Here is a 27,252-nt window from a genome sequence, read left to right as displayed (position 1 = left end):
TAAAGGTGTATGTGCATGTGAGTCAGTGGATGTGGTGGTTATGGGTCAGAATGATTTATACTGAGTACAGTGGGCCCTATCATTAACTGAGGGTGAGCACAGTCCTGCTCACAGTTCTTCTCTCTCCAGGCCACGTCCGGCCTCGGGGCAAAGCTGAGGGTGGGAACACAGACGCACCGCTGGGCGTGATTGATGTGCTGGACAAGCCCCCCATAACCCTTTCCGTCCTGGCCTGGTTTGTGTGTGTGTGTATGTGTGTGTGTGTGTGTGTGTGTGTGTTTGATGATGATGGATTCTGACGTAGTCTTCTGCTGTTTGTTTAATGTTGAATCTTTCTCTGGTGTTTTTTTAACCAATTTTTCACTTAAGAATAAATAGAGATCAAATGTTCATCCAAATTTTATGTTGCAAAAGTAACAGACAAAACAACATAAGAAAGCTACCCGTCATTTGTGAGCTAACAGGAGGCCTTTATCCCCTTAAGACAAAGAAGACTTCCCCCTGCTTCCGCTAAACTGAGATAACCTCATATGTAATAATCAGATATGAAGTACCACTCTTAAAATGTCAGCAAGAAAGCAAATACTCATATCTTCCAAACTATTTTGTTCAATGCTCACTGTCAAAGTTAAAGACTCCAAACTTCATTCATGTGGATTAACAATGAAACAGATAAAACATGCTACTGTGTTAACATGTCACCGTACATGAATCTGTGCACAATATTCTTTTATGCATTTATTTTTATTCACTCAGGTCACTAAATAACTTGAGCTGATAGTAACTATTGTGTTCACTTTGGAAGGAAACTTGCAGTTATTAGCATTGCTGACTGGTGTCCTGCCTATATGAAAGAGATCATCATGCAGGTTATTGCAGGCATTTAAATGGAATGGAACTAACAAGAGAGCAGGACGTGTGAATTGCTAACATATTCATGAGATGATGCACAATTTTAGGTGAGATGAGACTCTCTTTGCAGATTTAACAAGCCTCTTCTGTAGCTACTACACTTTTCAGTGGCAGAGGAATGAGAGGGGGTGAGCATACACATGTCCATCACACTCCTTGCATGGATATGCTGACTGCTGCAAACCACTTTCTGTAAGGGGAGGACACATGTTCTATTGATTGAAGCTGGAGAGCATGAGAGAGAGAGGCATGTACACTGTGTAAATTAAAGCGCCGAGCCAAGTCACGACAACTGCGGCACTGTTACAAAAAGGTGACAAGGGCACAACCACTTTTCAGTGCTCAACAGGATACCTACAGCACCATGATGGGCAGCTAAATCAGCTGTCAGTCTGCATATCTTTGGCCTGTAATCACTCTGCACAAACACACACACTGCAGTTTAGCTCCAACTGTCCTGAGCTGATGTTTATTTGAAATCCAGGACCACAGCTGCTGTGCTCCTCTCCAGCTCCTTGTTCCTCAGTTAGCTTTTTATTCATAATCACCATAATGAAGTCTCTCGGAATGACTTTTCCAGTCACACACGCGTCCACCTCTCCTCTGCCCTCTCCATTCCATCCCTCACTTTCTCTGTAGCCTGTCCTTGTCTCAGCGGCACCTTTTCATTAGAGTCTCAGCTGCACTTCCATTTGTCTTGGTCAGTATGTTCTCTGCACTGTGCAATGGTAGCAGGGGCAGAGACAAGAACGCTGTTTGTCAGAGGAAGCAGACAAACTGATAGCAGTGTCAAATCTAGCATATCGATGCTGTTTAGGCTGTACCAGTGCAGCACTGGGGTGGCCTGTGTGCTCTCAGCAACCACATGCATGTGCATTTATTCCTTCTTGTACATAGACATGGTGGACGCACATATATGTGCATGTTTCAACTCAAATACTGAATGATTAGCTGGTATTTTCAGGATTAGCTCAATTTAGGGGTTAGTACTCAAATATGTGAAAACATGAATTAGTGCTTATTAGTCAGTGACACTCATAAAACTTGAGGCTGTATTCTTAAAACCCAGTGGGTCAAAATATATAATACTAGGATTAATCTATAAGTGAACTGTTAAGATTATTAAGGCACTTTTTATTTAAATGTAATGAATGAAGTGGGGAGCATCTCACAGAAATCACCCAAACTACATATAGCTGCACATTCAACAACCAGTCCATGTTCAGTAGTCAAGGCAACATCACTAAAGTTTTGGCTGAAGAGTAAATTACTTCAATTTCGGTTGTGAACGTTTCGGGATTATGTTTCTATTTATTCACATATTAGAGGTGAAATTAGGAAGATTTGTTGGCAACCAGCTGGAATTGAATCATTGTGAAACACGGAGGCAATTACAGTTCATTGAAATGAAGGGCATCTGGCTGACTAACCATTCAAACTATAAACTAAGTTAGGTTTAAGTCTTAAACAAATGTTCCTGTGGTTGACCGGGATCTCATTGTGGAGAAGCTACCCTGAAAAGAAAACCTCCATACTCAGATCAATATCTTCAATCCCTGTTAGGTATTTCCATGTAATCCTAGTGGGGTAAACATGACGCACAATCCACCACAGGTTAAAAGTGGAGTAACCGAACAGAGAACATGCTGGTACAACAGGAGGTGAATCAGGGTTTAGCCAGTGAGGGGAAGGTAATTGAGGGAGGAGAAATGAAAACAGAGAAGCATAAGGGGGATGAGGATTCATCCTTAAAACCAAATTCTTCAGTCTTCCTCCAAGCCACATTGGCCAGAATCGAGTGAAATGAAAGACATTACAGTTTGTACAGCTCGTTGCTTCAGAGCAGCAATACTAGGAAGTGGAGCTTCAGAAAAAAACACAACTTATACTGAATTAACCATTGAACAATTCATAAACACAATATTCAATGAACCACTGCATTTATTGAAAGAGCAACATGTAGAAGTGTGAAGTGTTTTAAGTCTTTTAATTGGAGGTATTTGATTCCTTGGTGTTCATAGCAGAGTAGAACTCCCAAAGATGAACCTAAAAACCGATTGATTCGACCAGTAGTTCGTTAAATGTGGTTCAAGTATACCCAGGAGTTCATGTGACTCATGCAGCCCCACGGACTAAAGTTAACTTTAACCATTTTCATCTTATGTTTTACTTGCAATCATCCCACCGAAACCACAGACAACAATGAACATTAAGACACGTGAGTAAAATAAATGAATTGTTGGCTTGAAGATTGTGATCGTTGACGGCAGATCATGACTGTGGATTGCGAATCAGAGATTGTGATGGTGGATCGTGATCGTGGTTGTCAGCTGATCGTGGGTCATAATGGTGGACTGTGAATCGTGATGGTGGATCCTGATCATGGATCGTGGTGACGGATCGTGATGGTGGATTGTGGTGGTGGCAGCTGACCATGGACTATGATTACAACAAGATTGCTTAATGTGCCTAGTCACATACCATAACTGGCAATAACTCCTCCATTGGTGCTCACTTCATTTCTATCAGACCTTTTCTTAAGTATAACTACTTGAAACATTGATACACCTTTCCATAATGTTAAAAAAGTTACGTTTCTTCTAATCACTGTTATAAATGTTGTAATTTCGTTGGTGCGTTCAGCTCCGCATGTGGCATCTACTGCACTTCTGTCCGCCCTGAGAGAGAGAACCCTCACATGTGACCCTCTATGAGGTTTCTACATGTTTTTTCTCTGTTAATAGGGTTTTTTATTATGTTTATCTTGTTGAGGGTTAAGGACAGATGATGTTGCACCTTGTTAAGCCCATGAGACACATTGTAACTGGTAAATATGGGCTATCCAAATAAAATTGTATTGATTGACTGATGGAAATCCATTTGAGGTCTTAATCATGACATATTTTTGGGACAAAACATCCATTTGGTCACTGGGCTGTCCAGTCTGCTGACTTCAACCTTGATAGAACTCAAAGTCTAAGTGATGCACTTGCACCAGGATATCGGAGACAGCTTTATCAGCACCATGGGATATCATAGGATGGGTGTCCCTTCTTCACCTGTACTAAAGCTCTGGAGATTACGGTTATGAGATATTCTGCCAAGTACAACACGTTTATTGTGTATCTTTGTAATTGTGGGGCAAGTTATGCATTTTATGACCATTTTCAGGGGTTTAACTTTTCTATTAAGATATAAAAAGTAACTTTAACACAAAACATTTGGATTAAAGTGTAACTGGAAAAGTATAAGTGAGTTCATCAGAAAACCTACGAGCCATCCAGAAATGTAAGTATGTAAAGTTGGGGAGAAAGGGTTTAAAGGGAAACAGTGACCTCTTTCACTCCTTTTTCATCACGTTTGGTAGTGACAAAACTGTGACTGTGGGAGTAGACACAGTGGGGACCAAAGGTTTACAAAAAAACTTGATAAAATAAAGACAGAGAGAGGGGGACAAGGAAGAACGCAAAGGAGTAGAGTCGGGGATACAAGCACAAGCGCCATGGCAACACATAGAAAGAGGAAGAAAAGAGTTACCCATAAGTAGCCGCCGTTTCACCCGCTTGTCCACATCAGCTACTGACGTGGCATTGAACTCAGAGCTCTCAATTGCAGCCTCATCTTTCTCTAAAACACAAGTGACAAGGGGACAAACAGTGAGCAGCAGGTTAATGAGAAGCCCATATGACCAGACCTTCAGCCCCTCTTGGCGTTTGAGCAAAAAACCAAGCCAAGAAGCAAGAAGCGATGAAGAAGAGCCAAAATCCCTGTTAGAGTGTTAATCCCCAAACAAATGATAAATATCCCAGAGGAAATCAAAAGAACAAAACAAAATTAATGAAAATGATCAGTATCAGTGTGTAGCTTACAAAATGAAGCAGTTGTAAAGGAAAGTGGGTAGGTAGGACAGGGTAGGGAGAACGTTCATGGCTTACATATGAAAAAAGTTTTTAAAAAATGATGGAGGTGTGGGGTTTGGGGAATGGAACAGGGTTGGGGGTGAACATTTTGGGGATTTGAGTTCTGATGTTGACATTGCTTTTGTCACAGATGGAGTTTCTGTCTTCCATATCAAACAGCCACACTTTGTCAGCAATGATTTCCTTGCGTTAGGATGAAGTTAGAAGACAAGAGAGAGGGAAGAGAGGATACATGTCCAACATTTACAAGACAAGCTGCCTTAAATGTGGGCACAAAGACAGGAAACGGACATTAGGTGATGATAATGACAGGAAAGAGGAGGGAGGCTGGTGCAGAGAAGGAAGATGCCGAGTTAAACAGGAGAACATGAAAAACAGAGTTGTGGTAAGGTGATTGAGACAACAATGATGAACAAAGTAAGAAAAGAGAGCAAGATAGAGGACGGGACCAAAAGAACAATATTGGTCCCATCATGACACACAATGGAAAGGAAGGAGGGGTGCACACACTGAGAAATGGGGTTTGAAGGGGGTGTAGGGAGGGCAGGCGGAGACATAAAAAAGCAGGAGGAGTCTGGGGGCAGCGCTGGTTGCCTGTTTGTCTATGGAACACATCACAAGTGGCTTTAACAGTCAACGCTGGAAAAACTACATTCCCAAAGCTGTGTAAGGGGGGTGTGGGTGGGTGGGTTAGGGGGAGGTGATGGTGGAGGGAGAGGGAGGAAGGCAATATTGGTTCTAGAAAGGGGGCGAGATGGCTGTTACGATGGCATATGCATGGTTTTTGGGGATGGTGATGGGACCGGGTGAGGGAAGCTTTTCTCTTGGCCTCAGTCATTAGGGCCTGAATGACGATCTCTATGTAAATGAATGCTACTGGCCGCCATAGGACTGGCCTTTGATGTACACACTCCAGTGGGGTTGTGGGTCTGTGTGTGGGGGGGGTGTATATTGGGGTAATTAACATCCCCTCTATTCCTTGGCCCAAACCCTCGACCATTGTCTCCCTCTCTCCTCTCAAAGTGGAGGACTCTCTGAAGTACACTCAGGGATGAATGGAGGTTTTCTGGTGCTCAGCTAACTGGTAAAATGTGTGTGTGTGTGTGTGTGTGTGTGTTTGTGTGTGTGTGTGTGTGTATGTGTGTGTTAGAGCCTGTGCATACCATTGTGTGTACTTTAAAGAGTCTACTTGCTCGAGCGTGTGAAAAGATCTGTCAGAGAGGGAGATAAAAATGTGTGTGCGTGAGAGAGAGGTGGATGTGTGAGACAGGTTGAGAAGAGGTGGGAAGAGAGGAGTCCCAGCCACTGGCTCCTAAAGAGTGTATGGGACTAAGTGGTGGTCGGGGGCCCACAGAAAGGGGGGCCCGACCTACACAGAGCGGCGGCAGGGTGGGGGTGAGGGGGAGTTAAACCATTTTTACACTGCTACAGCTAGGAGGAGAATGGTGAAAACCAATGCACGGGAAGGAAACAGGAGGACCAGGGTTTTGAAAAAAAAGAGAAAAAAAACACAATGAGAGTGTTCTTAATTTCCAAAAGTAAATAATACAAGAAAATAAAAAGGAATGAGAGAAAGGAAACCATACAAATGCAATGCAGGCTCTCCCATGCAGCAGGGCAAGCAGAAAAGCAGAGAGATTAGAGAAAGAGGCAGAGAAAAATGGATGATGTGGCACATATGAGTGGACACGTGCAGTAGGATTGACATGTTCGGAGAGTGATGTAAGATGAGCAGCGAAAGTCCTTGCCTTTCTATCAAGGTGTGTGGAGCAAGAACACAGGCTGATGGATGGGGATGAGGCTTGGAGGACATTTTTGATGTTGGCAGGTTTTAGTTTTCAGAGATCTAGTAGGTTTTTATTTGGGACTTTGTGATGGAAGTGAGGATGAGGAGGTAGTGAGAGAGCTGGAGGAGGAGGAGGAGGAGGAGGAGGTCGAGTTTGCTTTCGTTGGAGCTTCACCTAAGATCAGGCTGCAATTGAGATGTCTGCTGTTAACCACAGAGGTTAACATGTGGCCCCACCCCACAACCCAAGCCCTATCCACACACACACGCACACGCACAAACACACACACACAATCACTCTTTCCTCTTGTGAACTGAGGATAAATCCTTATTTCCACCTTAGTTTTAATATGGATGCTCAGACAAGACAGGCAATCAGGTACTATCACCAGAAAGCAGGAGGAGGAGGGGGAGGAGGAAGGGGAAGCAGAGGTGTAGCACTATATAGAAAGGGTAAGAGGGTGGGGGCCTCAAAGGTTGGCCCACAGAGTAGCTGGGGGTCTTGGACCACAGACACAGGGATCCTTTCTCTCGTCAAGAGAGACAGAGAGAGAGATAGCGAGAGAAAAAAAAGACAAGATATTAGGAAAAGTGGGAGAGGAAGGCTCCTGCTCGCACTCATTTGGATTCGTCTTCGCCGCTTTCGCTCGATGGGCTGTTTCACTTCTTCAGAGCAGCTGAAAAATAAAAGGGTTATCGGCAATCACAACCTGTTGTTGCTGAAAAGCAGGCCAGCGTGGGTCAAGTGGTGAGAGAGAGAGAGAGAGAGAGAAAGAGAGAGGGGTGTTTCCAGTGTTTGAATACATCAGATGGTTCCATGTCCGTGTGTGTAGTTGGACAGGTGTAAAAATCTCAACAGGTTACATGTTAAAAAAAATTACACTTTGTCTATAATGGTTGGACCATATGGGGAAAAAAAACATTAGTTTAATTGGTTCCTCAAGGTTTACAGTGTTCAAATACAACTCAAGCAGAACATGACCAGTCACAAGGATTCCCAAGTGGCCCATTAATTGGACGGACATCTGTTGACCTGTCATACTGCCAGTTAAGAGATTCTGGCAGCAGGGAAGTTAAAAAAAAGACATTGTGATTCCAAAGTGTGAACTTAAGTGATCGCTGCTTTGGGAATTCCTGCTCCGAATGAACTGCCATGAACACAAATCTGAAAGAAACGACATCCAGACTCTTGTTTGGCATTCTTCATTTTGCTAACCTTCTAGTCTGAGGAACTACTGGCTATCTGACATCAATCTCAATTTCATTACTGAAAAAATAGCTGCTGGATTTATGGGAAGTTTTCTACAATTGATTAGGATTCTGTCCTTTCTCCTAAAAAAACAGCAGCAGTTATTTTAGAGAGGACCTTTTTTTAGCTGCATAGTTTCTGAAGTATTCCTGCTTCCAATATATCTGTTGCAGTGCAGGACCATGTAACAATGACCAAAATGCTGTTGTGTTCTACTATGATCTTGGATAAGCTTCAATAAAAAGATAGCTGTATTAATAAATTAACTGCTGTACTAATAGGTATTGTTAGCTGATAGCTGACTATTGCTATTGTATGAGTCTTGTGCATACTAGATTCCTTTTTTTGATAAGTTGTTGATAAATGTATTAGTTTATTCCCTCAAATTATTAGTTCTAATGCAAAGTAAAGGAACAGAAACAATCTCTTCTCAATGATAACAGAAGATTGTCTTTAACAGGCAAAATGTGTCTATATATCAACATAAAACCTGAAATATACTCAAACAAGCTGCAGTACAAAAGTACTGAAGTGATGAGGAAATTATTTGTCACATTCATATCAGCAGTAAGTAGGTGAAGAATACAGAGTTACGAATAACTCTACTTACCCGAAACACTTGATTCTCCCTCTACTCTTTAGAGAAATAGCAGGATGAATGAGCATCCTCTGTTTAGCCATTTTCAGACATGACCTCTGGAGGAGAATTAGGTCCGGACTTTCTCCAGAGTTTGCCTTTCACACGTGAACAACGCAGCAGCAAAATGTCCCCTCAGACACTTTGGCAATAGCAAACAAATCTTCCATATGGATTCAGGCTAGGGCTGGTGCAGCAGGCAGAGGCAGGATGTAATGTATTGATTCTGCTGCAGAGATCACATGTTTTTGTTTACCGGCGTCGGCTCTTATCACCACAACCTCTCTTAACATTTTCGTCCTGTTATTTTTGCATCTATTGCATGTGAAACGTCATCACTGGGCCCACTCGCTTGCGGTGTATCCTGCAAAGGATCCCCTGCTGTGGTCTTACATTGTCTCCTCCGTAATTTCTGCAGACTTTAGGGGCGGAGAAAGTCAGCGGAAACTCCGAGTTCACGTGTACAGTCCCTGTGGAGAAAGTCCGGAGGATGTCCAGAGATCGGTGGATTGCTTCTGTTGATGGTCTTATGTTCAAATAACCTGTTTGAGCAGAGAGAGCTGCCTGGCGGTCGCTGGTCCAGTCCACTGACACATGTCAGTCATTTGAACTTCAAAGTTTCTCTAATACATTTAGCATACCACTGCTCATTCCTTGGTCCTGACACTTACCCACTGTGACACTCCCTCCAAATGTATTATGGGCATTATCATAATAATGGTGTGCCTGAGACATAGGACCCTTCCTTACATTCAATTCAAATCAGCAACAACTGCAATGCAAATTTCAGACCAGTCGTTTTGTTGTCCAGCGTGGCACAGGGACCTGGTCTCAGCCTCCAAAGATGTGTTGGTCCTCAAATCATTCTCTCTCTATCAGTCCACCGAGGTGCAAGTGCACCTGGCTTTGGGAATGTGAGATTGGTACTCTGGTTAATTATAAAATCACACCCATGATTAATGGAGCGACTAAGTACAACCCCTTTGAATCAAGTGTCTGGCACAGCAACATCGACCTAGATGTACTTGCTAGATGCTTAGATAAGTATATTAGATTGTTAAAACTGAGCCCATAGATGATGGAGGCAAAGATGAGACACTGTTTAACGAAGACATGGAGACAGAAAGTGTGAACCGCAAGAAGTAGTTTAATAGTTGGCTTGAATTAAACCATCAGCACTATGCAAATCACCCTGAAGTTAAAATAGTGGTAACAATGAGAAGATAAAGGTCCAATTGTGAAAACTAGCAATGAGGAAAACTCTGTGCAAAAAGAAAGGTTTCTCGTCATACAACAGGTGTTTCGGTCAAACAGCAGTGAGCGCTTCATGCTAAGTGTGCGTACATGAACTAGGAGGTCAACATGGTTGTCACTTACCAATGCAGGTCTTGCTGTCTGAGTGCAAGGCGTATTTCTGATGGCAGCCGCACACCGGCCCAGTGTCTGTGTCATCACACGTGTGCTGACAACCTCCGTTTCCATAGTTACACGTCACTGAAGAAAACACATTTATTTAAGTCATACTCCTTGTACAGTGAGTTTAGCACAAGGCTGAAGGTGTGTTTAATGAGAGTTGTGAAGGACTGGATATTGGGCTTGACAAGACATGTGAGCACGAGTCATAAAAAGATGAAGAGAGAGGGAGTGGGGGGGGGGGGGGGGGGCATAAATATTAAAAGGATTGAAAATTGTAAAAAAAAAAAAATGTAATGATAATTTGAGAGGCAAAGTTATAAAATTGGCATGGCAGAAAAAAGATGAGAAAAATGTCTCCTTGTCTCATTTTTTTAAATTTATTAATATGTTCCATCTGGAGATTCAGATTAGATTTAATACAAACTTTATTTGCTGTTAAACAGCAGGACTGGAGTTTGATCAATTAGCACTCAACACCATAAACTGTTCCCTGACAGTTCCTGGGACGTCAGAAATGACTAACAAGGGGTTTCTGGGTGGGGGCAGGAGGTGTGACACCAAACAGGACTTGGTTCTAAAAAGGTTTCCCGGAGAACATTGAGAGGAAAGAGATACAACAAGGGCAAGGGAGGGAGAAGGGAGAAAACTTTTTTATTTTATTCTTTGAGAAAAAAAAGAAAACATATGGAAAGGATGTGAAAAACATGAGGGATAAAGAAAAAGGTGAGAAGATGGAAAGAATGAGGAAAAAAAGAGAAAGAGGAGATTGTAATGAGAAAATTGTAACTACAGGAACTTTTCTGGGAACTTTTTGGAGAACTCAAGAACTTAAACCCTCACCAGACAACGCAGGTTTCAACTTTAGTTCCTTGGCCCTAAACCTGCCAGCAAAGAAGTACTTATTTAACCGGCCGCAGACGGAGATAGAGTCTGCCATGATAAACATACCTTAGCTGATTTGTCAAGCACTCACTATGTGAGACGTATGTGATTCGTCCAGTGATTTTACTTGCTCCTAATCTGCTTTCACATTTGTCGAGGTGATGAGGAAAAGTGAGCATGAACACAATCTGTGACATTTTGGGAACTTTTCCAGACTTTTACCTAACCTGGGAACTTTGAATTCCTTGGTAGAGAGGAAGGTGAAAGTGAAAAACAGAGAGAGAGAGAGAAGGGAAGGAAGGGGAATGTGTGTAATGTGTGTGTATGTATGTTGTAGACATAACTGCCGTGGCTTTCATCGCTCATTTATTACCGTCCTGTGCCGCCGTGCTCAACAGGCCGGCACAGCACAGGGTCCCTTGCTGCTAATGAAATATTACCACAGCGGGGGACACATTAGAGCCTTTCAGCGGCTTTCACAATCTTTACACTCTGACCGCCTGAGAGGAGAACAAGATGTGTTGCCAAACAAAGTGTAACTAAAAGCGTATTTTTCCCCTCTCAAAAACAGCAGCCCTAAATTCCATGTCTGCAAGCACTCAGCATGAAGAGTGAGAAACAGGGATGGAGTGGCGAGGGGTGGGGGGTTTAGAGGGGTAGAGACATGAACTCTCTCTACTGAATCCCTCAGCACATTCAGCCTGGTCTGAAATGCTTAACTCGCTTGAGTATTATTGTCCACATTCAAATTTTATCTTTGAAGTCCTGCTGGAACTTGTCCGTCATTGCTTTTACAGACGTTTATTAGAGGAACAGTTTAGATCCTTCATCGCAACAGCAATTCAATAAAATAAAGTCTATAAAACAAATTGTTTATGCCTTGCTGCTATATGAATTGTAAAATAAAGTGATAAGTCAACTGACTAAAAACAGATGACAGAAAGTGAAAAATCCATTTGACTACATCTAGAATTGTCAACACATTCACATTTAATGTAAATAAGCCTGACAACAGACTAAAGTGTGTGTGTGTGTCTGTGTGTGTGTGTGTGTTAAGGGCGTGTCAGATGTGATACGTACATGTACAGTCTTTCTGGTTTTTGGCCAGCTCAAAGCCAGGGCGGCATTCACACGACACGCCGCCTTTGCCCGGAGCCTCTCTGCAGATGTGGCCACAGCCATGGTCCTTGTTCATGCAGTTCATCCCCTCTGTGCAGAGGACAGAGAGACCTCAATGACACCTTCATGCAATCAAAGTGCCTTTGTCTGATCGTGCAGAAAGGAGATTATCCGCATTATCCGCACTGGTCACATGAATGAAGGTTTGGTGTGACATCAACGAGCAACCATCAGAGTTATCAACATCAGTCAATCAGTTTGTTCACATTTTAATGACAGTGACTAACAGACCAATCATTCCCTGGGGAAGTGGGGTTATTTCACAAAATGTAATTATTAACAGTGGGCCTTGAACTTATGAATATGTATATTTTCTAATTCATCAAATAACCAATATTTCCACTTGATCATATACAACGAAAAGTTAACATTCCAGAATTAAATCCTTTTTTCAGTAACATGTGATAGCACATCTGGGCCAGCCAGTAAAACCATTTAAATTGGCTGATTAACTTCAATATTTGATAGAACATATTCTAATCAAAATAAAACAATGAGCTATAAAAAACACAACAAGTAAATAGGCTACAGTAGCTTTACTATATCTACAAAAAAAACTTTGGTGGTTGACTTTTGCCCTCTTCTGTTTTTCTGTGGCGTCTTTCATTCCCATCTCTGCAAATCTGCAGGAAGGGAAGGACGCAACCACATTGAAAAACATCCTGAAAGTGCCTCTTCTGACCACATCTGTGATAAGTGAGTGAATCTCACGTCCTTGCTCTATATATGTCAATAATTACGACTGCCATTTGTGTTCGTGCCCACTCTGAGTAAACAGGTATGTCTTGTAACGTAGTTACACTAACTCTTAGTTTGTTTTTGTTTTTGTTGTTTGGTTCCAAGTCTCATCACTAACTCTCCTGTCATTTCAGGGCCTGCCTTTCTTCCCTGCCTTGCAATCATCTCATTTCCCTCACGTGGTTTTCCCCGCCCACCTCCTCACCTGCAGTCCATTTGCTCATTAGTTCCTCAGTATAAATTCCAGTCATTTTCACTCGCTCCCTGCCAGATTGTCTAGTATGTTCTTGCCTAGCTATCCCGCGTGGTACTCTGTTTTCTTTCTTTCTTGCCTGCCTGTTCCTGACCTGACTGCTACCCCGCTTGGATTTTGGATTCCCTTCTTGCCTGCCCCTTCGGATTTGTTTGCTGTACGGACTGATATCCTGGTTTTGACCTCTGCCTGTCTTTTCTCTGCCTGTCGGTGAATAAACCACGTTGCCCAAACTAAGACTGTCTGTCGACGTGCTTTTGGGTTCTCCCTAGCCAGCACCAGTGTGCGTGACATGTCTGATGACAATATGTGTGTGTGTGTGTGTCGTAAGCATAACCCAACAGAGAAAGAGTTGACCAATTTAAGAGAAGTTTATGTTATGTGGTGGTTCATGTCAACATTATATATTCACCCTGGTCAAACCAATATGAAACGAGTGAGAACAGAACACAATAATACAAATACAGAGTTCTGTCACATCATCAGAGCAGAGGTCGGTTGCCCTGATATCAAAAAGAAAAAAAACATATAAATGCTTCTCTGTTGTCCAATCAACAGCCAAAGGTCCTTGAACAACTGTTTTGATGCCACATTTCCGCTTCATCATCAGCACCAATTATCCTCTGAACCTTAATGAATATCTGTGGTCAGCCCATGGGATTTCTTCTCAAAACATGGCGTGATAAAGACAGCATTGAAAGAGTAAAGAAGTAAAGAAGACATGAACATAGTTTAAACTGTTGATTACAGTCAAAGCCAGGATCATAAACCCATCATCCTCTTGATTTCACTGTCTGATTCTGATTCATTCACAAGACGGGCCTGCATCATGCAGAGCACAGATAATCAGTTTGGAACTGAGTGAAAAACCGAAGGCAGCGTTTGGTATGTCATTTATTTGCCAAACTACAACAGAAAGGAACATGAAGTCCAGGAAATCACAAACTCTCATCAGATCTGGTGTTAACTTCCATCCTGAGTGATCTGATCCCCAGTGGACAGCTCTAAGTACAAGTGTGAACACACCCAAGACATATAAAAGACGCATTTGAGATCCAATCACTCTCATTCAGAGGTGCTCTGGTACACATGAGGCCACATTCCTTTAACAGTGTGAACACAAATGTGTCCTTAGCCACACTGAAGGACCGTCTACTCAGCTGACATTCTCTGACCCGCAACAGTTTCTTAATGAACCCAATGTATTTTCACACTTCTCGGTGTTTCACACTGATTTATTCGTGGCCAGAATATTACCAGTGGCAGCCACATTTTGATGGTGATCTTTTCATATTATGCGTTCCTCCCGCACCCTAGAGATCTGCACCCCAGTCATCTGCTTGCACGATTCCATATTCCACTATGTGACTGGCACTGACTCTTATAAAAAAATGCAAATATTCTTATCATATGCTTATATGTGATTCCTTGTCACTGGAAGCATTTCACAGCTCACCTCTATCCGGTTTCAACGATCCGACTACTAATGAATTCAAAAATGAAGTCAGATGAGACTGAGTTTTAAATGCTGACATATTGACAGGTCATGAATTGGAAAGTAGATGTGATTCTATCAAATCATGTGATCATTTTTTATTTTGGATCCTTCAACATGGCCTCAGATAATCCACTTTATAACATCTGAAATATCTCAGTGTGTTGACAGAGGCTACATCCATGCTATGTATTTTAACTCCTGGTTTCATATAGCAGCGAGGTACTGGCAGTGGATCATGATGATGGATTATGATGTTGTATCCTGATCGTGGTGGCAGCCAATCGTGGACTATGATTACAACAAGACTGCTTGATAGACAATATGTCTCCTCAGATATTCTACCATTACTGTCAATAATTCGGACATTCTCCATTACATGTGTTGCACTTATGTCGGTCCTGGGAGAGGGATCCCTCACATGTGCCTCTCTACTCTATTTTTTCCTTACTCTAGTTGAGGACTAAGGGCAGAGGATGTCACATCTTGTTAAAGCCCTATGAGACAAATTGTGATTTGTGAATATGGGCTATACAAATAAAATTTGATTGATTGATATTAGTGGGGCTGAGTTTGAGTCTAGATGGGCAGCAACAGATTTTTGGAAATGGTAACTATGGTTATACAAATGGTTCATGGTTTGAATTTATGTAGAGCTTTTCTAGTCTTGATGAGCACTCATAGTGCTTTACAGTACAGTTTTTCCTTCACCCATTCACACACACATTCATACAGTGCATCTATTAGCAGCACTTTCTGTTCTATGAGGGGCAATTCGGGGTTCAGCATCTTGCCCAAGGGCACTTCATCATGCAGATGGGAAGACTGGGGCCTCCCCTAGGTCATATGACCTAATGCCTGCTGTTGACTTATGGATGCAAACAGCTAATCGTGGGCTCAATCAGAGAGAAAATCATCATCTACCATGTTCAAGAGCAGTCAGTGAGGGTAGAGATGACAATAGCTTGTAGGATAACCATGCCATCTAAAGGGTGAGCATCCAAGCAACATATGTGTAAGACAAGATTGCTCATTGAAGGTGTGAGCCTGCAGACTTTATACTTCATTTTACTTCAAACTGTAAAATGTGAGTCACCAGATGTAGTTTGCTCCAACCATATAAAAAAACTACATCAGACAAGTGAGTATCAATAATTTATACCGGATTGACATCACACTCTATCTCCTTGGTGCAAAGACATTACCCTTACTTGGTCCCCGTGGTGAATAATGTCCCTTCATGGGGACTAAGAGCACTTCAAGTGCCTCATTAGGGTTCCATTCTTTCTAAAGAGTCCCCTTCTTCTTCTTCTTCTTCCTCTTTTTCTTTCGGTGTATTGGTGGGTGGCAACCCACGTCAAGTCCAAAATCAAGGGAGCCCAGTCTTTAAGGAAGTCTGGATTTACATGATGAACAAAACACTAAACATGTTCAATGGTATATAATATATCAACATAGGGTACTGAAACGCACAGTGGCTGGCGATAATGCAACTTGACATTGGTTGCCACATAAACTGAATGAAGAAGAAGAAAAAGAAGGTATTACAGTAATGTTAAATGCAGTAAAATCCAGTAGACTAGCAGCACAATGAAGCCAGGGGGTAATAAAAATGTTCAGCTGTTGCCAAACCATGCACTGACCCTGTTTAAAAACTAAACTCATAAGAAAGCAATGTATCTACAATCAATTTAAAACTGGGAAAAGTCAAATAAACAGAGGCGGCGGGAGACACAGGGACACAGGCCCAGCACTCAGCACAATCGAGCCTAAAACAGCAAACAGAGCGGCTGCCACGAACCGTGGCCTCTCACCATGTCTGATGTGACGAGGCAGCAAGGCTGAGGGGCAAAGCCTGCAGCTCACTGACATATTCACTTGTCATTCCTGGATAACCCACATGGGTCCCTAGAGCTCTGTTAACTCTGTTAGATCTAGCCTGCTCACACACACACACACACACACACACTCGATATAAGAGTGACTGACAAGTTACATATTACATTACACTTAACAATGGGCACATTCATTAACAAAACATTTTTTAAGTAATATTTGATGTCATTTTCCCATTTTAGTAACACACCAGTATTGCAACAACTGCCCCTGTAGGTGTTTTAGTACACACAAGTTTTGGTCCACCTTACTTTGGCACAGTAGTACAGCCGGGTTTGCCATGAAACAATTATTGGATGGTCAAATGTTAAACTAGAATAGCACTCAGTAGAGCATATAACTCTGCCAACAGTCTCCTTAAATTCAACCAAGCACTACCAAAGTGCACTCACTCGCTCATACATATCAGCTCCCTTAACATAGATCTTTTTTTTCCGTCAAGATTCGTGCATTATTCCCTGGTAAATCAGTGAAAATGCAAAACAATTTAAATCCTGGATCCACCCATGTGTATTCCTGCTGAATTAAAAAAAAAAACAAGTCAAACAAACCAACAGCAAAAATACAAGATCCTTGGCAGAGGTAAAAATATTAGTAGAACTGGAGCCATATTTATTAGTTTGATTTTAGTTACCTTATGAAGAGGTTTAATCCAGACATTTCAAAAAGTTTTGACCATATGTATTTTTATACGATATAGAATTATTATATTAAATATTACAGTATTTTTGAGTATGAGCTGTTATACCTCTGAGGGTACAAACAGTAAAACATGACCAAATGTTTTCAGTCAGCAATGAAAAGGCATAGAGAGGGCTGGTGTTTGTTTTTTCCAGCTCAGTGTACGACTTTGTTTAGACTGGGGAGGTCAGCAGGTTTACAACTGCTGAAGCTCCTCACCGAGAGCCCCAGCAGGTCCAGCTAAAACACTAAGACATGTCTTCATGGCCCAATAAGAGCCCCCAGGACTCAGTCGGTCTCTCGCACAGTCTCTCCTCTGTCTCTTTTATTATCCTATGTCTGTCTTTCTCTTTCACTATCCTTGCCTTTCTTTATCCACCTCTGCACACATATCTCTCACTCTCACAGGAGCTCTGACTCCAGATGAGGTCCAAGCATATCACAGCCATGTTATTACAACCTGGCTCTTGCAGTGTTTCACCCCAAAGCCCCAAAAGTCTGGCTGGCAGAGTATAATGGAGACCGGAAAAAGGAGGAATGAAGTGAAAGACAGAGACAGACAGAAGGAGCAAAACTAAGGAAAGAGGAGAGGAATGTGGAAGAAAGTTAGAATGAGAGAGAGAGACAGAGAGATGGAGACATTACAGGATAATTTAGAGGCTCACAGTCACCCTCCTCAGTTTCCTCTGAGGCTGATGAGGAATGAGGTGATGCTGAACGCCAGTCTGTCAGCCTGATCTCCTCAGCAGGGACAAAGAGAGATTTCACAGTTTCAATCAACTGTGAACTAAAGACCATGTAAACTTTAACATTGAAAAATCTAATCATTTAAGGAGCAGTACAAATAGAACAAAACTATTTACGTACGTATAGGAGTCTTATAATGTTTACAAATGTACATACATTTAAAAGATTTCTACATATGATCATGTTATCGTAGAAATGTCCTGCAAAGACAATGGTTTGTAAATGGGGAGAGTTTTGTTACACACTTAAGAAAAGGGCAGGATTTTTCAAAAAGCACTTGTTAGGTGATGAATGAGTGAATGAGGCACCTGTCTATCACAGCCAATGCTCCAATAATAAGAGTACATGTGTGTTTGTATGCATGTGTGTTTGTGTGTACTGTATATATATACTGTACATTACTGTAATACACAAGGTTGTAGGTCTACCCGCTACTGATCATCTGCCTCTCTATACCCACAAATGTATGAATTACTATAATATTATAATTATATGATTATAATTATAATATAATTATAAATAGTTTGGGTCAGACACGTTTACAAGTCTGGCGAGGTTTGCCGCCTGGGTAGAACGTGCAAGAGGGAAGAGGTCTGTGGAGATCACATGTTTTTGTTGAGATAGATAGATAGATAGATAGATAGATAGATAGATAGATAGATAGATGATTAGATCGATAGATGGATAGATGGATGGGTATATAGATAGATAGATAGATAGATAGATAGATAGATAGATAGATAGATAGATAGATAGATAGATAGATAGATAGATGGGTAGATGGATAGATAGATAGATGGATAGATGAATAGATAGATAGACAGATGGATAGATGGATAGATGGATGGGTAGATGGATGGATGGATAGATACAGGGATGGATAGATGGATAGATAGATAAATGAATAGATAGATAGATAGATACTTTATTGATCCCGAGGGGAATTTAAGATAAAGGGTGCATTGTTCCCAGCGTCACTGCAATGCTTGGTCGATTCTTTAGTGAAAGGAGTAAGCCCCAGCTTGTCATGCTAAAAATCTGTTTGACATGTCCTCTTATGGAGGACATATCAGATATTAAACTGCTTAGTACAACAGATATTAGACTTGATCTAAGGCAAAAGGAAGAGAAGTGATTACAGCACATCAACTTCGGTGTCAGTTCTTATCACTAAGAGTGAATCTCATCGTCTTTCCAAGTTGAAATCTTCATCTGCGGCCTCTGTGTGAATCTGTACATTTTCCTGCTGTATTCTCACATGACCTCACTCAGACATTTTACAAGGAGGCTTGCAGGAAAAGATCAGACTTCTGTGTTCTTACATACACGCCCTCCAGAAAATTTCAGGAAAATGTGCGGAGTTCAGTGCATGTCTGAAAGCAGCTTATGTGACATTGAAAGCCTCTCCTACACAAACCTGTTAAAGTCTCAGAATCGATCTAAAACATGAACAAATGAGAAGCTGTTACAGCATCCTCTCCAAAGACAACATTGTTACATCACTGAGTTACATCACAACTTTGCCATGTGCAGTGAATAGTTAATGTATGTGTGTGTTGTATTTACTTTCCATTAACCTGGTTTCATTACTGGACGCCACAAGCTGAGTCTCTGCCTCAGATTCTCTCCTTTTTATTCCTGAGAGGCTGACATTAAAATCCGATATTCCTCATTCATCAAGCATTTGCACAGCTGTGGACAGCAATGTTGTGTAAGAAGTATGTTTAAAGGTCATTAAGCGGGAAATCCTGGTCATTAGCTATAAAAATTGGAAGGCTTTTAAATTTCAGGCATAAATAAATAATGAGTAAATCAAGGGTGATGATATTTGAAAAAAAGAAATCCTGAACCCCACCCCCCCCTCCACTTTTCCATCCATGCTGTTGTAAATGCCATTTTAATTGAAATCCTGTCAGACACTAGCTGTGTGTGTCTCACTGGTTTTCTCAAACCACAGTGCTATAGGTGCTAAGCCATGAATTTCAATGAGTGCTTTTCTTCAACTGCCTGCATTGAACTCCTTTACATAAGGACTGTGCCTTTCTACCAACCCCTCACAATCTCTTCTTTAAACACACACACACACACACACACACACACACACACACACACACAGATCCCCTTGCTCCTTCTTTTGCTTTGTCTTATTGTAACTCGCTCTCACTTCAAATATCACAGTACCAGGACCCCTGATTTTTGAACGAGTTGAGATCTTAGTATTATTATTCTAACTAACACAACTCCAAGCTCTCAGCTGTGATTGTGTATTAGGCTACATTGTGCATCATCTGGGAATATTTGGATGGAAAGAAGTTAAATTAAAGCACTATACTGACAGCAGGCTACATTTTAGGACAAATGCCTCAATAGTTGGTGAAAGGTGGAGAAATTACGCATTAAAGAACACTGGCAACAAGAGAAAGACATGACAAAATCCTCTGTGACTGAAAGAAACCAGGTTTGTGTGCTCAGTCCCTAGCTCCAACACTCATTAATTCACTCAAGTCATTACATTTGCTGGCAACACCACAATTATCTGCTGTATTTAAGACGGAGCTGGGGCGGCCAACAGAGAAGAGGTGAGAGCAGTGACATTATGGTGTAAGGAAAATAATCAGTAGAATACAGATGTGGTCACTAAGGCAGCTAGACGGCAGCTCTTTTTCCTCCTGTGGCTGCGGAGGTTCGGTGTGGACTCAAGGATATTCACCAACTTCTACAGGTGTACCATTGAGAGTATCCTGGCTGGCAACATCACAGCCTATATGGCAGCTGCATAAAAAACGCAAAGCTCTGCAGAGGGTGGTCAGATCAGCCAGCGCTGCAGGAGGGAGCCACAGTGGATCCTCACTGACCCCAGCCATCCAACCTCACGCTCACAATCTGGCGGGCAGTGCAACAACATCTGAGCCCAGCACCAGCAGGCTGAGACACAGTTTTTTACCCAAAAGCCATCAGGCTATACTGAACTTCCGATGCGGGATAGTGTACATGAACATCTGTGCCAAGCAGTGGTGGCAAGTAATGAAATAGTACATTTACTTCCTTACTGTATTTAAGAATGTTATTCATGTATCTGTACTTTACTTTAGATTTATTTTCACTTTTACTTTAGTAGATAGATCAGCAATATCTTTACTTTCTATTCCACTACATGCAGCCCATTGTGTTGGATGTCCACATAGCTTCTTTAAAGTAATCAATAGCGAGAGGAGAACTGGTCCACTAGGCGGCATGGTGGTGCAGTGGTTAGCACTGTTGCCAGTATGCCAAACTATGCAGCTGTCTCACCAAACCAGAAATAGTGGTGGTTGACGCGGAGAAGAGGAGGGCAGTGGTGATAGATCTGGTAATCACAGCTGACGGTAACATCGGGAAGAAGCGAGAACAGACCGAAGAGGACAAGGGGCTGAAAGAACAACTGGAATAGATGGAGATGGTGAAGTCCAGAATGCTGCAAAAAAGTGTATGTTAACTGTTAACCTGTCTGGCTGTCTGAACGTGGGGAAATGTGTGAAAATTCTCAACTAGTGTTATAGTTAAATGCACAAGCATTGAGGCTACAGCTCAACAGCTGAGGGAGCTAAGTAGCAACATTTACATGGAGGTCAGAGAGCAACCAGTTAACTGTGTGTTAACAGAGTCCAGCTGCTAATGTTAAAGAGAACAGTTAGATTTACACAGTCCTTCAATAAAATAGTAGCCTGTGTGTGTGTGTGTGTGTGTGTGTTTGAGAGGAGAGAGTTCTGGCTCAGACAGATTTTAGCTTCCTGTACCAAGCTGGAAATAATGGGACATACATTTTACTTCATGTATATAAAATTAACCATTCTGCCTATCAATGTACCCTCTTTTTGTTCAATTGCGAATACATTCAGATTCTCAATTCAGTATTTTGCTGAAGCACTTCAGCATTTAAAACCCTTTTCTTTGGTAAGCCTCTACAAGCACACCTGGATTTCAGCATTTATTTCATTCTTCCTCTCACACTCCATTAGATTGGATGGGAAGCATCTGGGAACTGAAATCTTCAAGTGTCTGATGTTGAGTTTAATTTTGAGCTCAGTTTGGATTCAAGAACCGTCTCTGGAGCAGGTTTCTGTCTTTAAGGACCTTGGCTGCATTTATTCTTCCCGCAGATCTGATCAGTCTCCCCGCCCCAGTTTCTGAAAAGCAACCCCCCATAGCATGATGCTGTCACCACCATGGTTTTAACCAAACAGTGTTTTAATCAAACTTGGGATTAGTGATTGAAGAGTGTTGAGAGTTCATCTTTTCTGCAGGTTCTCTCATCTCTCAGTGCTTGTTCTTGGTCACTTCCCGGATCAAGGCTCGTCTTGCCTGGACAGCAAACTCGAGGAAGAGTCCTGGTGGTTCCCAACATGATTTCACAAATATTGCAGCCACTGCTCTCCTGGGATCGCACATGTCAGTGCCCAAATGGGTCCTCAGTGCGTCTTGCGATCCCATTACCCAGACCACATTCAGAGGTGGTCTGGACACACATGGCAACATTCTCATAGCTGTGTAAACACAAATGTATCCTTGGCTACACTGAAGACCTGCCTACTCAAAAGATGTCCTCTGACCTGCTGCAGATTCCTAATCAATTTAAGTATTTCTATACATCCAAGGGCCCAAGTTGATTTTATTGTTTCAATTTTTTTTCTAAATCGTTAGAATCTTATTAGCTGCGTGCAACGCATTGATTCATTCAACCCCTCCTGGCTCGTATCTCTCTCTCTCGTGAACACCTGGTATTAACGTCTGTCCTGAGAGATCCGATCACAAGTGGCCAGCATTAAGTACATGTATTCACACCGATCAAAATGCTACCTGAATATGTCTTCGGTTACAACTTGTGATCAGATCTAACTTCCCCGCTCTACATGCAAATGAACACGCACATCACTCGTTTGACACAAATGTGTTCGTCCTTCATATGTGGCCCAGAACAGATTTGCGTTGTTAAAGACCGTGGATGCATGTGACTCAGACCCCTTCCGAATACGGTCTGGAGTGATCAGATCACTATCCGATCTTAGTGCGTTCACACATGTACAGTCCACTTGTGACAAAAACCACATGTTAAGACCACGTGTGTACCAGGCCTATGACATGTATTTGCAGATAAAGGACGTGGCCGTCCACTTGTGATCTCTCAGGAAGGATGTTAATACCAGGTCTCACCAGGGTCACAGAGGTCTACAGAGGCTTCCTTTATGTCCTGACATGAAATGTAAATTGAAGAACTTTATTACATAGTTGTGTGTCTTTCTAAACTATGTCAAATTAATTCAGTTTGCCATACGTAGACTCTAGATGAACACTTAAGTGACACGTGTGAGTGAGGGGGTCTGAATTCTTTCTTGGGTGTGTGTGTTTTAGTTCTCAGTCTTCTTAGTCTATTCCTCATGTTTCCTGCGTTTGCAACTGAGCAACAGCCAGGTCAGCTCCACACCCTCGTATTAAACATTTCCACTGACCAAAGACAAACTTTGGCCTAAAAATAGCCCTTGAGGGGAAAATTAGCAGAAAAGAGAAAAAACATGAATTCCACCATCCACTCACAGGTAAATAACTCCCCAAAGAGAGAGAGGAAGCGCCATATTGCTCAATCCCAAGAGGTTGTTTTCAAAGTTAAAATCACATGCTGGAATAATATTTAAACAAAGTATTTATAAAATGAAGGAAGACTGGTTGCTCAAGGACGGAAGCATTAGTCACTTGTAGCACCACTCCTATGCTGTGATTACCAAATGTAAATAGGAGACTATCATTGTAAACAAAGTTCACAATAAGGTCTTGCCAAACAAAAGCTGGCAATGTAGAGGTAAACACTTTGAGCTTCACAGTTTTCAAACCGCTTCATATTTATCATAGTATTCAGTCCTGTCATGATTACTAGAGCCCATGTGGCCACATTTGTGAGTTGGGCCATGAAATCAAAAGCGTACATGAGTACATAGCCTTGAAGTCCAAGGGGTTGTCAATGTGGTGATTGAAATCACCATAATGCTTTAGTGCGGGCAGACTGAGAGTTCAGAGCATTGAGCTGGACATAAAGTTGAAATACTATCAAAGCTCAGATTGTATTTAAAAATATCTGAATGGATTATAGCCAGTGCTATTAATCATAAATCAAGAGAATAACGTGTATTTAGGTAATGTTCACTGATTTAGTTTTGTGCCTGGATGTTAAACAGAGCCATTTGCATGACGCAGACTAATTACTTCATGGATATTTGTATTGGAAATAACTGATTGTGTAGCAGTATTGTGTAGCTGTGTCAATACTTGGAACAACACTGTGTAAACCTGCAAAATGTTTAATCAGTGACATGTTTACTGATTTCTGAGCAGGAGTTTTGTCACTTCAGGGTCCTTTAGTGAAAATCAACAGCCTACAAGTTTACAGAGCACCAGTTTCTGAGCCAGCAATTCAACTAAACACTTCTTAGCCCCCGTTGAAGATTTTCAAGCAGGAGATTTTATCATGATGTGCAGAGAAACAAAGTCTTTTAGTAGGATTTCTGATCTCCATAGCCTTATGTTGATTGCCCCAGCATGAATAATCACAGCAGCAGTGATCACAATCATTGGTGAGGACTTTTCCACATATACAATATCAGAGAACCTCAAGGGAGACAGTGCACTTTAAAATGATTGTGAAGTTTGTGGTCCACATTCCAAAGAATGGAGTCACCAATACCAATAATGACAAACTTGTCCATTGTTGACGGTAGTGAAGAGGTGGTCAATAGAGTTGATCCTTACAGCCCTCACTGCCATTTCTGGGAGTAGGAGGAAAGGCCACTAAGCCTGGAGTAAACCTGTCCTCACATTGACAGAGGCCATAGACATGGAACCTGCACCACAACTTTCCAACAGTCAAAGACCTGTACACATGTACAACCCCTGAATTTACGCTTGGGAGAAGTGGAATATTTGATGCACTGATAAAACAAAAATGCACCTAAATCCAGTGGGAGCTGATTCAGCCAAAAAATGAAAGCCTCTACTTTAAAAAATGGCAGCAGTAAAAAATATTAGGCATGTGTGGATCAATGAGGACACAATCCAATGAAACAAATCCCAGTATTTAACAGAAGTGGAGAGAACCATACATATTTTTCTTTGTGCGCAACCATTGATTATATTTTATATGACAACGCAAAAACCATCATCCTGTTGTTGCATCTGAGTGTAATCTCTATAGAATAAGATGTTACAGAATAAAAATGAATATCTAAGTTGTAGAGTGTTTTCTAGAGAATCTTTTTTTCTTTTTTAATTTTATAAAGCCCTGACCGACACTCAATAAACACAAATATTAGAGATTAACACTCAGAGTTCCACCTGATGAAGTAAAGTATACAGCCTTTGAGAGAAACCCTGAGCTGTCAAGGTGTAGGCGTATGATATGTCAAGTACAGCTTTTGATGATGTTTGTAAGTAATGATGATAACAGCCAGGTAGACGGAGCTCCCTGTACTTAAAATTCCCACATTGCCCCTGGGCTATCATTTAAAAGCTCCCTGTACCTCCAATTTCCTGCTTTGGTTTGTTTATTCCTCTGTCAAGAAGGGGACGTGCACATGGGCCTCCATTCTAGTGTCAGTGTGGGAGTGGCTGTGCATGAATGTATGTTTGTGCATCTGTTGCTGTGTGTGTGTGTGTGTGTGTGTGCGTGCGCAAGAGAGAGTGCAGCAGCAGCCTTAGCTCGGCTGCTTCCTCTCCTTGCACAACTTCAAATAAACACACACAACTTCCATTGGTCCACTCCACTATGTTTGTCTCTCTGTGTTTATTTTTTCTCTTTTCTCCCCCCAATATGGACTCCTCCCCCATCCCCTGCTCCCACAATTCCCAGCTCTCTTTGACTTTCTCTGTCTCAACACATGGTACGTATGGGCTGTTTCCGAAATCACCCACTAATCACTATATAGTCCACTATATGGTGAGTTTGCCATTTTGTACTAGTGTCCAAATGTTTAATGAAGTTTTGTATACCCTATATAGTGCACTCATTGTTTCCCATAATGCATCAGGAAAAATGGTGTCCAAGCAATGGTCACTGACCGAGCACCATTTCCCATCATACATTGCACTTGACAAACAAGAGGAGGTAGTGAAGCTTGAACAGCTCGACTCGTCTTGTAAATGTAAATACAAACAGAGCATCACAGCACAAACTGCGGGAAACAAGTTTATTGCTACATTTGTAGACTGTCATTCAAAATGTTTTTTCACATTGAGGTATTTATAGGTGTAAAATAAACATTTCAAATTTACTTTGGGATTTTCCACCGCCCAATGTTACTGTTGTCGTACGTCACAATCCTGCGACATTGACGTCATTCTCCGCGGTGAGCAATGTCAAAATGAAGCATTTGTTTTTCTTTTCCACATGAGCTCAATATATAATGTAAGTGGGTGATTTCGGACAAAGATTATGGCAGAGGTATGTGCTCTACTGAGTGCAATTCTAATTGTTTTTTATCCATGAGTGGTACATGTTAATGTAATAATATAGTTTATTTATGTATATAATCATATATAAGATGTACTGAGGAGCTTATTTATCTGTACAATCATGTATACAAACATAATAACTGACATATAGTCAGTAAAGATATAATATTTAGTTTATTAGACAAAACAGTACATTTGTGTAATACTATATCTGTGGGCGGGAAGGAGAGCGGGTCGTCCACTAGCCAGAGGGTTGGTGTTCGATCTCTGGCTCCTCCAGAAAGCTTGGAGAACTTTTCTTGGGCAAGAAACTGAACCCCAAATTGCCACTGACAGCTGTACTCTAAAGCACTTTAAGTGGTACATAAGGCTAGAAAAGTGCTATATAAATACAGTCCTTTTACTTTTATCATCAACCCTAATCGGTAATAACTAATTTATTTATCTGTATAATTGCATATAAAAATGTAATAACTAATTTATTTCTCTGTATGATTGCATATACAAATTTAATAACTGGTTTATTTATCTGTACAGTCATTGAGATGTAATAACTGTTTAATTTCTTTATAGCTGTTTTAAAAACATGTAAAAACTGATTGATTTATTTGTAGGATCAATATATGAAAATGGGAGAGCTAGTTTATATCTGTATAGCTGGTACATTAATGCATACTATCTAGTTAAATTATCTGTATAAACCATGCATAGAGATGTAATAACTCATTTATCTGTATTATCAGTATATACAGACTAAATAACTTGATGTTTATCAGTATAATCAGTACAAAAACATGACATGACTGCATAATCAAAGTCTGAAGAAGAAATAACTGCTTGATTATTTTGCAGTAAACAAAGACTTAAGTGTGTAAGGACTGCTTCTTGTGCTTCTATTTAAAAAAATGTGATTACACGATTAAAAATATAGTGGGGGGTTTTCTTGTTTATCAATTTATTTGAAATTACCTAAAAATGTAAGCATG

The 27,252-nt window shown here is 41.3% G+C and overlaps 1 protein-coding gene and 1 non-coding gene across 3 annotated transcripts in view; both read right to left on the bottom strand.

Moving 5' to 3' along the window:
• Positions 1-27,252, bottom strand: part of scube1 (signal peptide, CUB domain, EGF-like 1) — a 96,730-nt gene that overhangs the window by 34,218 nt on the left and 35,260 nt on the right. The window contains exons 5-7 of one of the 2 annotated variants that reach the window (XM_020099780.2): positions 11,883-12,011; positions 9,882-9,998; positions 4,450-4,539 (exon numbers count right to left, since the gene is read on the bottom strand). In XM_020099780.2, coding sequence (XP_019955339.1) covers positions 4,450-4,539; positions 9,882-9,998; positions 11,883-12,011 — 336 coding nt within the window. The remainder of the gene's footprint in view (positions 1-4,449; positions 4,540-9,881; positions 9,999-11,882; positions 12,012-27,252) is intronic. The other variant, XM_020099781.2, reaches the window with a different exon arrangement.
• LOC138406868 (U2 spliceosomal RNA) lies at positions 18,744-18,927 on the bottom strand. Its single transcript, XR_011240270.1, has one exon. It is a non-coding gene; the product is annotated as a U2 spliceosomal RNA (small nuclear RNA).

Source organism: Paralichthys olivaceus, chromosome 23, assembly GCF_024713975.1.
Source record: "Paralichthys olivaceus isolate ysfri-2021 chromosome 23, ASM2471397v2, whole genome shotgun sequence".
NCBI lineage: Eukaryota > Metazoa > Chordata > Actinopteri > Pleuronectiformes > Paralichthyidae > Paralichthys > Paralichthys olivaceus.
The sequence above is the reverse complement of the archived record's forward strand: the minus strand, read 5'-3'. Positions and strand labels throughout refer to the sequence as shown.